The 14,914-nt window shown below is 41.2% G+C and overlaps 1 protein-coding gene across 1 annotated transcript in view; it reads right to left on the bottom strand.

The window, feature by feature from the left end:
* Nucleotides 1–14,033, bottom strand: part of LOC131592361 (thioredoxin reductase 1, cytoplasmic-like) — a 36,156-nt gene extending 22,123 nt beyond the window's left edge. Inside the window, exons 1-3 of the mRNA XM_058863819.1 lie at nucleotides 13,889–14,033; nucleotides 3,256–3,365; nucleotides 953–1,078 (exon numbers count right to left, since the gene is read on the bottom strand). Coding sequence (XP_058719802.1) covers nucleotides 953–1,078; nucleotides 3,256–3,365; nucleotides 13,889–13,967 — 315 coding nt within the window. The 5' untranslated portion in view covers nucleotides 13,968–14,033. The remainder of the gene's footprint in view (nucleotides 1–952; nucleotides 1,079–3,255; nucleotides 3,366–13,888) is intronic.
* Nucleotides 14,034–14,914: the final 881 nt, after the last annotated feature.

Below are 14,914 nucleotides of genomic sequence, written 5' to 3'. Positions count from 1 at the left end.
AACAGAAGTACTTCTAAGGACCATGGCTCACTGTGAATCCAATGCTATTCTAAAATATTTTCTCCTTATTTTCTTTCACTCTGCAACAACCTCCTCCACTTCTTCAGAATGAAAGAAATGGCCCCAACTGGAGGAATAATCCAGCTCCAAGTCTTAAACAACAAAGTAGTTTTATTTACAGGAATGCTCAATTCATTTCTAAATAGTTAATCTTACCACAGACAGAATGTGCCTGACTACAGATGTAAAAGACAGCTACTGACTGACACTAAATTTCAACAAGTTTTAAATATTTGGGATAATGACAGCTCTAAGAGCTTGTATATTTTGTACCACTGTAAATTCTTTTGATTAATTCTAGAAATGTTTCTAATAGCAATATCCTAACCAAACCACATATTTCATCTGGCTACAGGCATGAAATACTAGACCCTAGAAAGTAAGGGTGAGACCACAGCTAAAGTATAGACAAAATCTCCATTTTTGCAACTACATAGTTGCAAAAATTGCTCAAAAATTGCACTATCTCCCCCATTGCCAAACAATATCTTAAAACAAGATACACAACTATACCTGAAAAGACAGAAATTCTATACAACTCCTGATGTTAATTTTGAATAGTTTTGAAAATATTTTCATTTATGAGCTGAGTTAAAATTCAACTATTAATAAACACTATTAAGATATCTACCTGCTGTTTTCCAGCAGCATCATCTCCCACAAGTGAGGACTAAGTCTCATTCTAATAAGAAGTATTACGGAATATTAAGGAGTATACCATGTTTTCCTTCTTCTGAACATAAATGTATAATTGGCACTAACCTCAAAAGAAATTTCACTGATCAGGCAGAAGTTTTGTGCCCCTACAGTGTTAAAGACACCAAATTCAAGACACTGAGGATGTCACCCACCTACTTACAAGGAAAGTATGTGTGTATTTTCCCCCTCATACCTTGGCAGCTGCAAGACCTCCTGAGCCTCCACCAATGACAATGAGATCATAGTCATAGGAATCCGGCACCGGCGTAAGCCCGTTCACTTCCATTGTTTTCTGAGGATTGTCTTCTTCCTTATGTGCCTGAACAGAGAAAACAAAAAGCATTAGGGAGTATTGAAACATTACCCACAGTGTTCAAAAATTTGTATTTTCAGTAGCAAATATTGTGATAAGGAAGCATAATTGCATCTGAATTTTCTGAGCTCGCTTTTAATTAGCTTTAAGTTTCATCTTCCTAATCCATCTGCGAATAGCTCTATACCTGTCAGATACTGAACTATAAATTTTCTTGTTCGTTGGAGCGCTGGGCTTCCTTGCTGAGCTTAGTTTTCCACAACAATGCAACCCTAGTGCCTCCTCATACAGTACTCCAGGATGAGATATGTAACTGCTGACACAAGTATTCCATTAATCTATTTTATTCTTTTCATCTGCCCTGGACTTTCCTAATTAGTGTTTTTCTCCTCCTCCTGCATATGTTTGTAGGAAAATACAACAATCCTATGCAACGCTGCACTAATCCACAATAATTACCAGCCTTACCAACAGAATGAAGAAAACATTTTCTGAAAACTGTGTTTTTGTAACATGCCAGTGTTTATCATTGCTTTGGTTTAGCATAACTTTGTCATCAAATGGATCAAATGTGACCACTATGGTTTCAAAAAAAATTTTTTGTTTTTTTTTTAATCACAACTACTACCACAGAAAAACTACCATTAGTCCCAAAATGCATTTTGGCAGCTTATGCCACAAAGAATGGCACTGTCTTCATATATACTTTCTAAAATGAGCCTTCATACTTCATTTGCGAAACTCCCATTTATGAGGGCTTCAGACCTTCAAGCCTTTGGAGTTGGAGTGGCAAAATTCTCAATGCCTCTCAAATTGCAGGACAAGATCTGGAGTGAGTAGAAATCAGATTCCTTAGCTAATGTAAATCAGTGAGCAGCAACTAAAGTAATGAAAAAACTTATAAGGCCAAACCCATAAACTAAGAAACCCACACTTTGCCACTTTATAAATACATGTTTCTGTCCGCCTAACTTGGTAGGACTTGCTTCAGTACTACTGGAATAGTTGTGGCAAATCAAAGGAAAGAAAAGAGCCCAAAGAAGTTTCACTAGTCTTTTCATCTTAATTTTGTTTTGCATTAAACAGCCCTTTGTACTCAACTCATTCTACTGTTGCCTTCCTCTGGGTTATTCCCTCTCTGTCTCCTTCCTCTGAGGTTTGATTACTCCCTCTCTATAACTATGTCTACCCTACCGACTGCTGCCAGCGCAGCAACCCCAATGACAAAAATTCCCTATTGCTCAGACGAATTACACAATAATGTCAGCAGAAATTCAGGCTGTGCTTCTACCTGAACAAAGTTACATTGTAGTAGTATTTCATAACCGCAGGCAGCATGTTAGCAATAGAAACAAAACTTAGAAAACACCTGAGGCTGCTGTGAAGACATCCAAAAATACTTCATTCTCCTTCCTCTTCCCTTCCTGCTCCACCACAACAACACACACCCCTACCACTAAGCATACTTTGTGCTTGGTTCCCTTTTTTCTATTTTTCTAATACAGCCATTAGCCAGGACCAAACTTCCTACCACAATCACAGCAAAGGGGCGTTTATTGTACTGTGATATGCAGCTTCACTTCATTCGTATTTAGAGACGTAAAATTAGAGAAAGGGTGCCATTTTTTTCCAAAGCACACCTTCTTGCTCTCTTAGTGGAAACAGGATGGTGTGAAGCATAAGGGGAGACTAACTCCCCCACAGTCATCAGACCCAGCTACCAAGAATGGTATCTTTACGATGAATAGAAAGAAACCACACCAACTACTTATTTGCTTAGATCACTATTTATATCATGCTACCTTTTTTTCTCCTTTTAAGAAAAATGTTTTATGTTTTCACATGGATTAAGAAACTTCAGTTTTTATTTCCTACTGTTTAGTTCATTTCTTATTGATTCTTCATAATAACTCTTGATGAAAACATATTAAAAGTTTAGATTATACAAAGTAGATAAGAAGCTTTCTCTCTTCCTCCTGAACCCTGCTCCAAAGCAGCCAGGCTCTAGACAAGCTCTGCATTCCATTTACTGAGGGAATTTCTTCATGACCGTGATCCCAGCCCGAGAATATATCTCCTTGACTCTTCACCCATGAACTACAAATTTTACAATACAGTCCACATTCTGATTATTTTTCAGTGTCAAAACTAAATTACAGACTTTGAAATGTATCTCCCCCTACCTTTAAAGTTCTCTCATGATCTCCTATTTGCTTCTCCCGTACAGAAACAACTGGCTGGGAAGTTTCTGGCGCTGCTTCGCGCTGCCCTTCTCGCAGCTTTGGGGCTCCCCCTGTGAAATAAAGGATAAAATAATGTAGTGTCTGGAGAGACCTCCTTTATGAAGGCTGTGCTCCTCGAGAGAAATCGTCTGGGGGAGTGGCCTGGCAGCTTCATTGCTTCCTCATCTGTGGCATGTCTGTCCCAGGGGAGCATTTCCTAAGGAGACTCATGACTCATTTGCAATGTTAGGATGACTTGCAATATTTTCCTGTTGAATAAAATCCAATGTGAGAGTTGGCTGAGATTTCAGTACTTTTGGCTAATCTAACAGTATGCTTGGATCAAAGCAAGGAAATCACATTTCCTGTGGCTAAGCCTGAAACTTCGGTCTTAAAAGAAAATGATGATTTTTTAGCTTTCTTGACCAGAAAGTGACAGTTAAAGTCTTGTACTTTTTAAACTTAATTAAAAGTTTTTTGTTTTCTCCTGCAATTAGTTGTCTGGAAACTTCTTTCAGTTCAATGTATTGATAAATGTATTGAAAAGGCTTGAAAAGAACAGTTTTCCCACTAGTCATGACTGATCTTACATATATATGCATATATGTATGTCCAATATAAAAGTTTAATCATATTAGTGAAAAGAAAAAAAAAAACATATTTACACACAGTGAAACTTTATTTGATGTGGCATTGAAAAAGAAAAAAAAAAAAATCTAATAATTGATTGGAATCTATTATCAGCTCTGCCTTCCTCCACATAACTCCGATCTACATTACGCTTAATTTCCAATAAATGGGTCAGTACACAGGTGTTTGTACTTAATCACATACATACTTAGCATTGTACAACCAGCATTAATTAGCAAATCCTGACACGTGCCCATACTTAGAGAAACAGCCATACTGAATGCTATGAATACATTCCTTGGGCACTGAGCCCACAAAACTGAAAAGCATTCACACACACACAAATGAAAAAAAGGCAGTAGTTGAAAACTGGTCTCTAATCTTGCCATTTCTGAATTCTTCTCAGCAACTTGTTGCTAAAATTCGTTTATCTCACAAAGGTATTGGGAAAAGTACTTTGGTGACAGTGGTAAAGGAGTTTAAAGATCAGAACTGTTATGTAACAGTTAACATTAATATTAGTGATGGGTACTACCTTTTCTATTCTAGTTGGGGAATACACACATGTAAAACAAGAAAAGCAAGAGCACAGGTTTTGAACAGCCTTCAAAAAGGATAATTTCACAATCTTCACAAAGGATAATTTTTTGCTTCACTGTATTATATTAAAGCTACAGTCCTGTGTGTACCTGAAGCAACTGAAGTCCTGCAAGTTTGAACAATCTCAGGAATGTTCACCTAAAATTGTATTTTCAGTGAGATAAAAATCTAGTCATTAGCCAGCACAGGCACCTGTATAAATATCTCTAATTATTTTCAGGTAGATTTATGCCACAGGTACCAAGTTTTAGCAATAGCCCCAAAACCCAAAGGCAATCATAGCTCCTGGCAGAGACTTGAAAGAGTTTGTATGTTGGCTGGCCCTGCTTCTCTCCCTTGCTGGTTTGGGCAACCTGCCACAGGCAGGATGACAAAGCACAAAGTGCTCTGTGTGTCACCAGCTTGCTCTCCATAAAATCCCATCTATTAACGGCAATTGTGATAACCCACTGTCCTGGTGAATAATCGATACTTTCCAAAAATGAGTCAGCAGACAACTTTTTGCAGGGCGAGACTGCTAAAGAGAACGTGAACCATGGATCTGCTCTGGATAACCCTCAGAGAGGTAGTGGTGAGGATGACTCTCTGCCTGGTACGTATCAGCGTTATTCAGCAAGTCTGTGGCAACTCAGAGTCGCTGCAGGGAAGCCCAGTGAGGCTTTCTTCCCCTTCACTACCAACAACTTTTGGTTTTGTTAGTCCCACTCTAAGAGGTGGTGGCCATGCCTTCTCTAAGACCTGCCAAGTGCTCCTTGATATGGGGTGAATCAATCTAACCAACCAATACTAAAAAAAGGGGACAAGTCTATTCTCTTGCACCACACTGGTTTTTCCTTCTTGGACTCTGCATACCTGGCACCAGTTCTAGCAGACTTCAGACCCATGCATGAGCTAAATCAACTCACTAACCTAGGAGAAATCTAACCAAGGAGAATAAAAGTTGTGGATGGTTTCCCACCAGTCTAACAGCACAGAGAACAATCCTGTAATCACCACAGCTGGTGCCAGGACAAAGGCATTACCAGACCAATAGTGAGTAAGAGGAGGCAGCGACACCTCTTGCTGGTAGTGGCAAAACTGCCAGTTATTCTCAGAACTTGTTAAACCAGAAAAAACCCACCTGGGGAGATAAAAAATTACAGTGAAACAACTATGGTATTTTTAATCCATATCCTTCCTTACTGGGAGGGAGCTTCCTCATAAATCAAAGTCCTCTCTGGAACTGAGGCCTCTGAACTTTTGACTGTTTGTTGTGTAACTTCTAGCTAGAATGAAAAAAAGGTATGATTGGTTTCAGAAGGCTTTGATCAGATGGGAACAGGACCAGCCCAACCCAATAGCCTGGATTAGCTTTCTAAGCAGAACTGCTCCAGGATAAGAACTGCCTTATGCTGCAAAAACAATCCAGGGATCCCACCAGCTGCAGAGGCAGGACATGGGCATCCATGGAAAGCACTTGCCCTTCAACTACTCACTCTGGAGGTCTAGAAGTGGTGCTTCAAGGCAAAAGTCTCCACTGATTCACCTAGAATTTCTGTATCACACAAAAGAACATTACCAACAAGAACAAACTTCACATTTTCACAAACTATAATTTAAAAAATAGTTGTCTCTACTCCAGGAGTTCAGAAGATGCCTCTAAATTTGTAATGTCTCTGAGCAAGTATGTAAATTGCTTTACAGCTCTACCTTCAGGCATTTGGGAAGTACAGGCTATTTCATATGACAATGAGTATTTACCTTACGTCCAAGTGAACTTTGTATGTTGAGAAATTTTCAGGTTTCCTTTTTCTAGATTTGCTCATTTCTGCACTATCCTTACAGGTCACTACCTCCCCTATTGCACGAACTCAAACATTTGGTAGTGATGACAACAGAGCCATTACATCATTCAGATTACCAGGTTAAAACCCCAAGCCCTTAAAAGACCCACCTCCAGCCTGGATCGTATCACAAATGCACAATGAGAGGCTGCCTTGCAATCAGCTGAACTGAAAAAACTGAGAGGAAATGGAAGCCTGCAGCCTTGCTGGCATGGTGTCATTTGCTTTACCTACTAACTTGTCTTTGTCCCAATTATGAGTTTTCTCACTTTCACTCTTCCATTTTCTCCCCATCCCACCAGGGAGGGGTGAGTGGGGCTGAGCTGTTAGCTGGGCTCTCAAATCCAAAACCCACCAAGCTTTAAGACTTGACAAGTAAAAGAGTAAAGTGCATTTTCCTAAGAAATCAGAAACTCTCCAAACTATGTTATTGCTTATATTTATCCAGTGTGTTGCTGCTAAGCTCTTTAATTTTAATTGTATTTTTGTTAATGCCCTTTTAATATCTAAGAGCTTAAAACTCCTTCAATTGAAATAAGGGACTGCTTGAATGGGATCAACATCAAGGCATAATGTGGAGTAGCTGAACTTTGCAACTAGTTGAAGCAAGATTTGTCAGATTTCTGTTAGCAGAGTCTTGACAGTGTTACATAGTATTACTCCAAAACACCTATTTCCTTCATGAAAATAGAAATTCTTTGTTTCTACCACAACTATTTGAGTACAAAAAGCATTTAAAGTAAATTCCATAAGTGGGAAAACATATAGATACAAACTTTTTTCTGGGAAGTTTCCAACCTAAGTGTTGAGTTCTCTAAGCCAGAAGAGAAAAAAACCTTCATCATTCTCAGTCAAACAAATGCAGCTAATATATGAAAAAGGCAGAAAACAGCAGAAAGCCCCAGAGCACAGTATTCTCAAAGGACAGTATACATCTACTGACAACTGTTAATCTAATCTCTGCATAGCAGGACGGGAGTTACAAAACCAAGACAAACCAAATACTGACAGAGGAATTATGAACCTTCAAGTGACATCCATCTGAGAGCCTGAATCAAAGCTCTCTATACCCAGCAGAAAAGTTCCCACTCAAAAAAAGGCATTACATGACAAAATTCACCCTTTCAGCTTAATTTTCCAATGAACATCTGGGGACTGACTCAACAACATCCTCCAATCCTCTTCCACTCAAGATAGGTCAGCAGTGTGTTTGGAGGGCTGCAATCCACCACCTTTCCATCCAAGAAGAACCTAGGGAAAAAAATTCAACACTCAAACACCTCCTTCTCTAACAATCATCCACTCAAACCTATAATCTGTCTCATCCTGTTAGTCTGAAAAAAGGGGGTCTGGAACTGGTCTCAGCTTCTAGTTCCTAGCAAAAGAAGTAATTCCTACTTCCAGGCACTTGTTTTCCTTTTGTTTTTCTAAGTACTCATGCAGCTATCACAAAGTCCAACTGCTTTATGAAAAAGTGTATTAGTCTGGTGATTTCAACAGGAACATCATTATACTCCTTGGTTTGTTATGAAGTCCTACAAGACATGCTTCTGCCATAATAATTATGGAACTTAAATCCCACTCCAACAAGACCTGGGCTTTCTCACAGACTTTTCCTAGTAGTGCTCTCACCCACAGAAGTTTCTCAACAATATCAGAGAGCGGGTACTTGCCCTTGAAAGCCTTCAGCCATTCCTCATTCCTTATGTAATTGTTTACAGTAAACCATACAGGAATTAGCCAGGTTGCTCTAATTAGCATTAATTGGGATGTTTTCTGTGAGCATAACATCACATGCTGACCTCAAGTATTTCTAGAACATCTACAATACAAACTATGTTGGCTTTAACAGAACAAGCCATACAAATTTAACAAAAGTAAATTTCAGATTCTCTCTTCCTCAGTAAAAGGCAGCCAATCTTACATTAATTATGTATCTTTGACCACTTTCATCTTTAATTTTATTTCACTGTGAACTAAACTAAGTAGGTTATGAAAATCTTAATATAAAATGTGTGTGCCTGTGGAAATGTGGTAAAAGCTACAATATCTCATATAACAATTTATATGCAATCTTTATGGAAAATATCATCTTACAATACCAGTAATTTTAACATAGATTTTTGTCTATTTCCTTCAAAAGCCACAGCTGCTTTGGGATTTACCCATATTAGTTAATGCTTTGTCTAATCTAAATCAAAACAAAGGAATCTGAGTTCTGGTATAATTACCTGTAAAGTATATCATGCTCACAGTGCCATCCATACTGGCTCACCCTTTATTTGGGATGACCTGAAAGAGCTGAGCTTCCTCACTTTTCTTCTTGAAATTACTGCGGCCAACACAAACCTGTGGTTCCCACAACCTGTGATTAATATTCTCATGCTACCTTTTTTTTTAAATTCCTGGTCAGTAAATAAACAACTCTCTGACACAAGGAGGAAGCATCACTAGCCTCACTTGAATAAGTGTGGCACCTGAGGCCAGAGAGGTGAAACAGTACTCAGCAGGGATGGAACAGGATCTCCTGGTGCTGGTGCCATTCATTACTCCCTACTGCCACTGGCCATGCCTTTATTGTTTCTTCCACAACTAAAGCCATTTATTCATTCCCACACATTTCTTTGTAATCAGGCTTGCATTTGAGTCACAGAGAATGTAAAAAATGACAGAAAACAACTCACACACTATCAGGATTTTTTGTCAAACAATGCAGTATTAAAATTGAACACGGTTAAAGGAAAACAAGCCCTTTGCAGGTAATCTCCCAGTAAGGGCATAAAGGTTAAGGCAGGTACAACACCACGGAAAGTACCTGGATACCTACAGAAACCTGTGATTTTACTTCCCCCCCCGAGAGGGGCTTTTTTAAGAGATGAGGAAAAACCCCGGATATTTTAATCCAGAGTAGTCAAAGTTTTTTTTTCTTTGAAAAACAAAAGAACTTGAACGGAACAATTGAATCCTGCTTGTAGCAGCCCAGCAAACAATGACACGGCATTTCTGTGCGGAGAGGGAAGCAGCACAGCCTAAGAGGTCGCTCACTGCCCTCTGAACTCTCCTCACCAAAAGTGATCTGACAAACCAGCCCTATACACGCAGCCCTGACAAAGGTCTGGCTAGGTACGGTTGTGAGGGGCGGCTGGAAAACAATAAATACCTTACACCTGTGAGCCAGAACTACTGAGAAGCGCTTGCTTTGTGTCAGGCTGTGCAAACAGCAGGGGAGATAAGGAAGTTAAGAGTTTCCTTCCCACCATACTGAGGATGCGATGCCAGGACGCAGGTGAGGTGACCGTGTCAAATAGCAATTTCTTCCTTGAGCATCTGACTCAACAAGCAAAACAGGCAACTTTGCTAGAATGGAAGATAAAATGAGATGATATCTCCGTTCACTTGGTAAAACCGGTTCATTAGCAGATTCTTAAGAAAAGCTAGGACTGCACTAGACTAAGCCACTACTATTTTCTATGGAAATAAAAGTATTTGCATGTTCTACTTACTTCCTCTCTTTGCATTTGTGTCTCTTTTATGCAAATGACAGTGCTGGGTCAGATAGGGTTGTAAAAGCCAAAAATTATGGGGGAGGGGGTCGTCATACAGTTCATAGAGTTTACCATAAATTAATATCTTTACATACTCAATACTACAAGGCACAAAGTGTACATATAGGAAAGGCAATATGCTAAGGAAAGCAACAGCTGTGAACTTCTTGGAAGAAAAACAGAAGGTAAAACCAAACTGAAGGCAAGGAAAAAGAGAGGACATCAGATATAGCCAGTCAAATTAGGGGATGGTTCTGCAAGAAAGGCCTAAAATGTGACACCACATTCAAAAAAGGAAGCTATTTAAAAGTATGAGGAAAAAGTTAAAAAAATTAGGAAAAAAATGAACAAGCAATGGAAAAAAAAATAAACCAGGAAATACATGAGTTGAGCTGTAAACTGGAAGGCATCTGCATGACAACAGCCAGGTATGAAAAGCTAGATATCAAAAACAAAGGAGGAATTGTAGATAAAGTATCCTCAGGAGATAGCAGTGGTAAAGAAAAAGGGAAATAACTTAGCAATACTTAGCAACTATACTAAGTAAGCCATAGTGCACAATTTTATCTGGTCTTTAGTTTGTTTTCTACAAGCACAATCAAAACAGAAACAAGGCACCCTACCAAACGGTGATGGAGATGGGCTTAATGGAGGAACAACCTTCAGACAGGAACAAGCAACCGAGTTTTATCTCCAAAGTTTTGAAAATAGAGAAACCATAAAAACGGACTGGAAAAAGGAGACAAATACCATACACTATTGAGGGCCAAGCACTGTTTCTGTTCACAGCAAAAATCAAGGGGATGGCATAATTATTAACAAGGGTAGAGGAAGTACATGGGCTTCCATTAAGCCACGTCCAGGATTTGAGTCCACTCTACTTTTCTGCTCAGAGTGCTATGACACATCTGTTATTGTCACCTGAGCAACTCACATGTAAATTATACGGTCAACACATTTCCAGGAAATACTGCAAAAGTAAAAATATTTGGGGCCCCATTACTCTGACGCTCAGCACGTGTAAATGTCAACACAACCTGATTACCGCTGGTGTTTGTACTACAGCACAGAACTAGGACCACCAAAGTGGATCCCCTATTACTCCATCTCACAGTTATGCTGCATTCAGAGGCTCTCATATTAACACTAAAAATGAGGAACAATTATGTTAAATCTACTTTTTAAACTGACTTTGTGGAATCCAGCCCCAATTTCATTCCCAGTCTACTTTCCAGACCCACCAGTGAGTGTGTCCTGAGTGCCCACCCCTGAAAGAAGCTCAGCAGCTTCAATGTACATCAAAGTCAAACCAAACTAAAACACAGCCCCTCATAATATTCGACTATGACAGTCTGGGATGAAAAAAAGTAGCACTTGATGTCATAACAAGGTAGAGTCCCACAGAAATAAACAATATGTTTTACAAAGCAAAAGTTGCAGCCCAAGGTATCTTAATTCTGAGATGTGTAAGTTTAGTCCCTTGTTGTACAGCTTTGAATTTCATCCTTAATCCTTTCTGCAGTAAAATGCCTGTTTATAATATAGAAAACTAAGCAAGTGTGGAGATTATTTAACAAAAGAATCAGGAAAAGTACTCTCTTCTCAGTTACTTCCAATTTTCATACCTTTATGCTCACAAAATGTCATAAATACTGCATGTGTAAAATGCAATTGTAGAGGTATACTGAATGCTACTTGAAGATTGAGAATAACCTTTTTGAAAGCACAAAGTAAGGATAAGGGAATGTATTCAAGAGCTTTGTTGTGCAAACTATATATAAGCACCTCATCTTAACATTTTTACTTTTTCCTGTGCTGGGCACCATTTTTTTGCCAGTTGTGCTCATTGCCAGCTTGCTACAGTTTATTTTTTAAACATGCTTAGATCTTACAGTGAATTAATAAATAATTTAATGTTGCCATTGATAAAAGATGCAAAGGTGGGAAAAAATCCAGAGAACAAATAAGAAATTCTACACATGTAAGTTTAAATACACTTTGTCCAAGGGACGTATATAGATATTAAAACAACTCTACTGCTTGGTATGACCAACCGTAGAAAGGGGTGAATTTTAGATTTTTCATGTTTCAGAGTCAGTTAAACAATGAGTAATTAGCATATTTGGATTATGTCTCTGGTTTAATGTAAATTATGTATCTGTTCAAATTTTTGTAATTTTTTTGCTTTAATCTTCTGTTTAAGTTCTTCAACAGCACTGAGAACTCATCTCTTGTCCTTGATGGACACTAAAAACTTTGACGTGTTTCTTTGGGAAGTGGACATTGGGTTTCAGATAATAATTTACTCATAACCAACTATTCCAGAAGCAAAGCGTCCTTGATGCTTAAATATAAACCTTGTCTCTCAGTTTAAACCAGCCTTCCTGGAGAATTACTTTAAGATGCTGCCAGAGTTGTAGAATAGGCAACAGGGAGTAGTAACGTCTTAAATTGAAAAACCAAAGATACAGCAGAGCATATAAACCAAAGCACAAACAACGTGTTCTTTTAAGTCATTTAGCCTAAATGAGTCAGCTTCACAAGGCTGAAAATGCTCATTAAGGTGCAGGTTTCATTTCTGAGTTTATGCCAGCAGATAGATTGTTGGCCAGAGGAACCAGGTTTGGGTACAACTCCAAAGCAGCTCACTCTGCCCCAGACTCCATGCTACCACACCTGCACAGATTACAGTATCTGACTTAAAACTAAATTAGGTACTTCTAAATCAGAACATGGTAGTGGCATCATTAGGTAAGGGAACTTCCGCCAGGTCACAGCACGGTACTGAAAGTACAAGGACAACTGGATTCTCTAGACAGTGGTTTGAGAGGCTTTTTGGGTTTTGTTTTTTTTTCTTTCTTCCCCATTCCTTCCTCTTAGGATCAAGGAACATCCATTGCTTCCAATGCCCAGACTGGAGAATTTTATGTTGGTATAATTGAAAGATCTAAGCAACATGGAGCCACAGCAATAAGCCTATTTCAAGAGTTTTAACTGTTACAAACCTCATCTTTGTATTTGCCAGCTCCTGCTGTGCCTTATGCAAATTCTTACCGCACAGGCATCTTTACTTTTTGTTTGCCAAGCTTCTTACAATTTCCATCCTTGATAATAAGACTTAAAATATAATATAACACCTTAAAGCTCCCAAGGTGGTTTTGTGTCAATGTCCTCAAATTATTGCAAGTATAAGAACATGTTTAAAAACAGTCCCCTCTCCCAAGGATTTGGTAGAGCTAAAAACGCTCCTAGAGTAGAACATTCTCAATGAAGTACTACATCCTAAGAGTGCCTTTTCATTTAGGCAGAGCTGCTGCTCAGTGACAGATGTAAGCATAGGTTCATTACTTCGAGCCCATTATTTAGCTTCTTTCATGGGGTTCTATAGACCCGGTGAATGTATGCCCATGGAGGATCTCAGGCTGAAGCTCTGACTCCGATGAGACACAGAGCAGTCAGCTGAAACACAAATTTCCCCACTACGTCTTGGGAAGATGCCTCAATCTTGGTAGGCAGAAATCATATCCATGGACCACAGGGCCATTCAACTCCCATCTAACTCCAAATCGTGTTCTTAATTCCAAATCTCGTTCCCTCCTGAGCACAGCCATCCTTCAGGCCACACTGTGGCAGTCCCCGGGGTCGGGATCGCACACCCAGCATCGCTCTGCTCTACGGTGAGCGGGGCGATGCTCACAGCCTGCCCAACAGAGTCACTCAGGGGGCAGCCGGGCAGAGGCCGTGCTTGGGAGCAGGGACAGCACCCGCGGGGCCCCGCGCTCACCCTGCTGAAGGCACAGCAAAGCTGTTCCGCAGCGCGGTACCCCCGCGGGGCGCCCGGCCGCCACCAAGGGTGGGGGCCTCAACTGCGCCTTGCCGGGTGTTTCACCGGGAAAACGGAGCCGGTCCCTTCGCCCGCCCCACCGCGCTCGGAGCCCACCAGGTGCGAAGCGCTGCCAGGCAGGTGCAGTCCGCCGGCAGCCGCCTGCTGCCTACCTGCCGGGCGCCGCCGCTCCGGGGACGCGCCGCCGGGCGCCTGCCGCACCGCCTGGCTCTTCCGCAGGGTGCTGCCCATGGCGCGGGCCGGACGGCACGGGACGGACCAGACGGGACGGGCCGAACGGGACGGGATGGGCCCGGATCGCCGCCCCGGCCGCGGCGGCGCCCCCTGGCGGCCGCGGCCCCTCCCTCAGCCCCGGCGGGCCCGGTCGCGATGGCGACGGACGCGGGCGGACACAGCCCGGGGCTGGCGCGGCCCCTGGCGGGGCCCGGGCGGGCCCAGGCCCTGAGCTCCCGAGCGAGCCCTCCCTCCCTCCTGAGGGCTGGTGAGAAAAGCGCATTCAGGAGGTCTTCTGGGACAGGTTTTCCGCTCACAGATAATGGTTCGTGCTGAGAAATACACAGACAGAAAAGACACTGTAAGTGGAAGGTTACCTGCGTGAGGCTGGTCACGCTGCTCCCTCCTGGGCTTGGGACATTATTTGACACCATTACCTCACAGTGCTGCAGAGGCTGTGGCCCCATCCTGGGGGCTTAAACTCAAATATGTGGCAAGAGGAGCGTCTGCCAAGGACTGCTGGAATCAGCTGAGAAGCCAAAGCAAGATGAAAGCCGTAGCCCTTTAAACTACCACCAAGGCTGGTCACAAATGTCTGCTGTTATCATCAGTCAGTATGAGCTTTCTTCACTGTCCTAGTGGTTTGACCCTGGCCTGATACCAGGCACCCACCAAAGCCCTTCTATCACTTCCTTAGACAAGTGGACAGGAGAGAAAAAATATAAAAGAGGGTTGAGATAAAGTCTGGGAGAGATCACTCACCAAATACGGTTACAAGCAAAACAGACTTGAATTTGGGATATTAACTGAACAAATTACTAACAACCCCTGAGAAGGAGAATGAGAAGTAAAATGAATCCTAAAAACACCTAAAAACACCTTCCCCCCAGCCCTCCCCTCTTCCCAGCTCTACCTCCTCTACCTCAGCAGCACAAGGAGACAAGGAATGGAGGTTATGATCAGTT

Source organism: Poecile atricapillus, chromosome W (assembly GCF_030490865.1).
Source record: "Poecile atricapillus isolate bPoeAtr1 chromosome W, bPoeAtr1.hap1, whole genome shotgun sequence".
NCBI classification, from domain to species: Eukaryota; Metazoa; Chordata; class Aves; order Passeriformes; family Paridae; genus Poecile; species Poecile atricapillus.
This window is presented reverse-complemented; position numbering and strand designations above follow the sequence as displayed.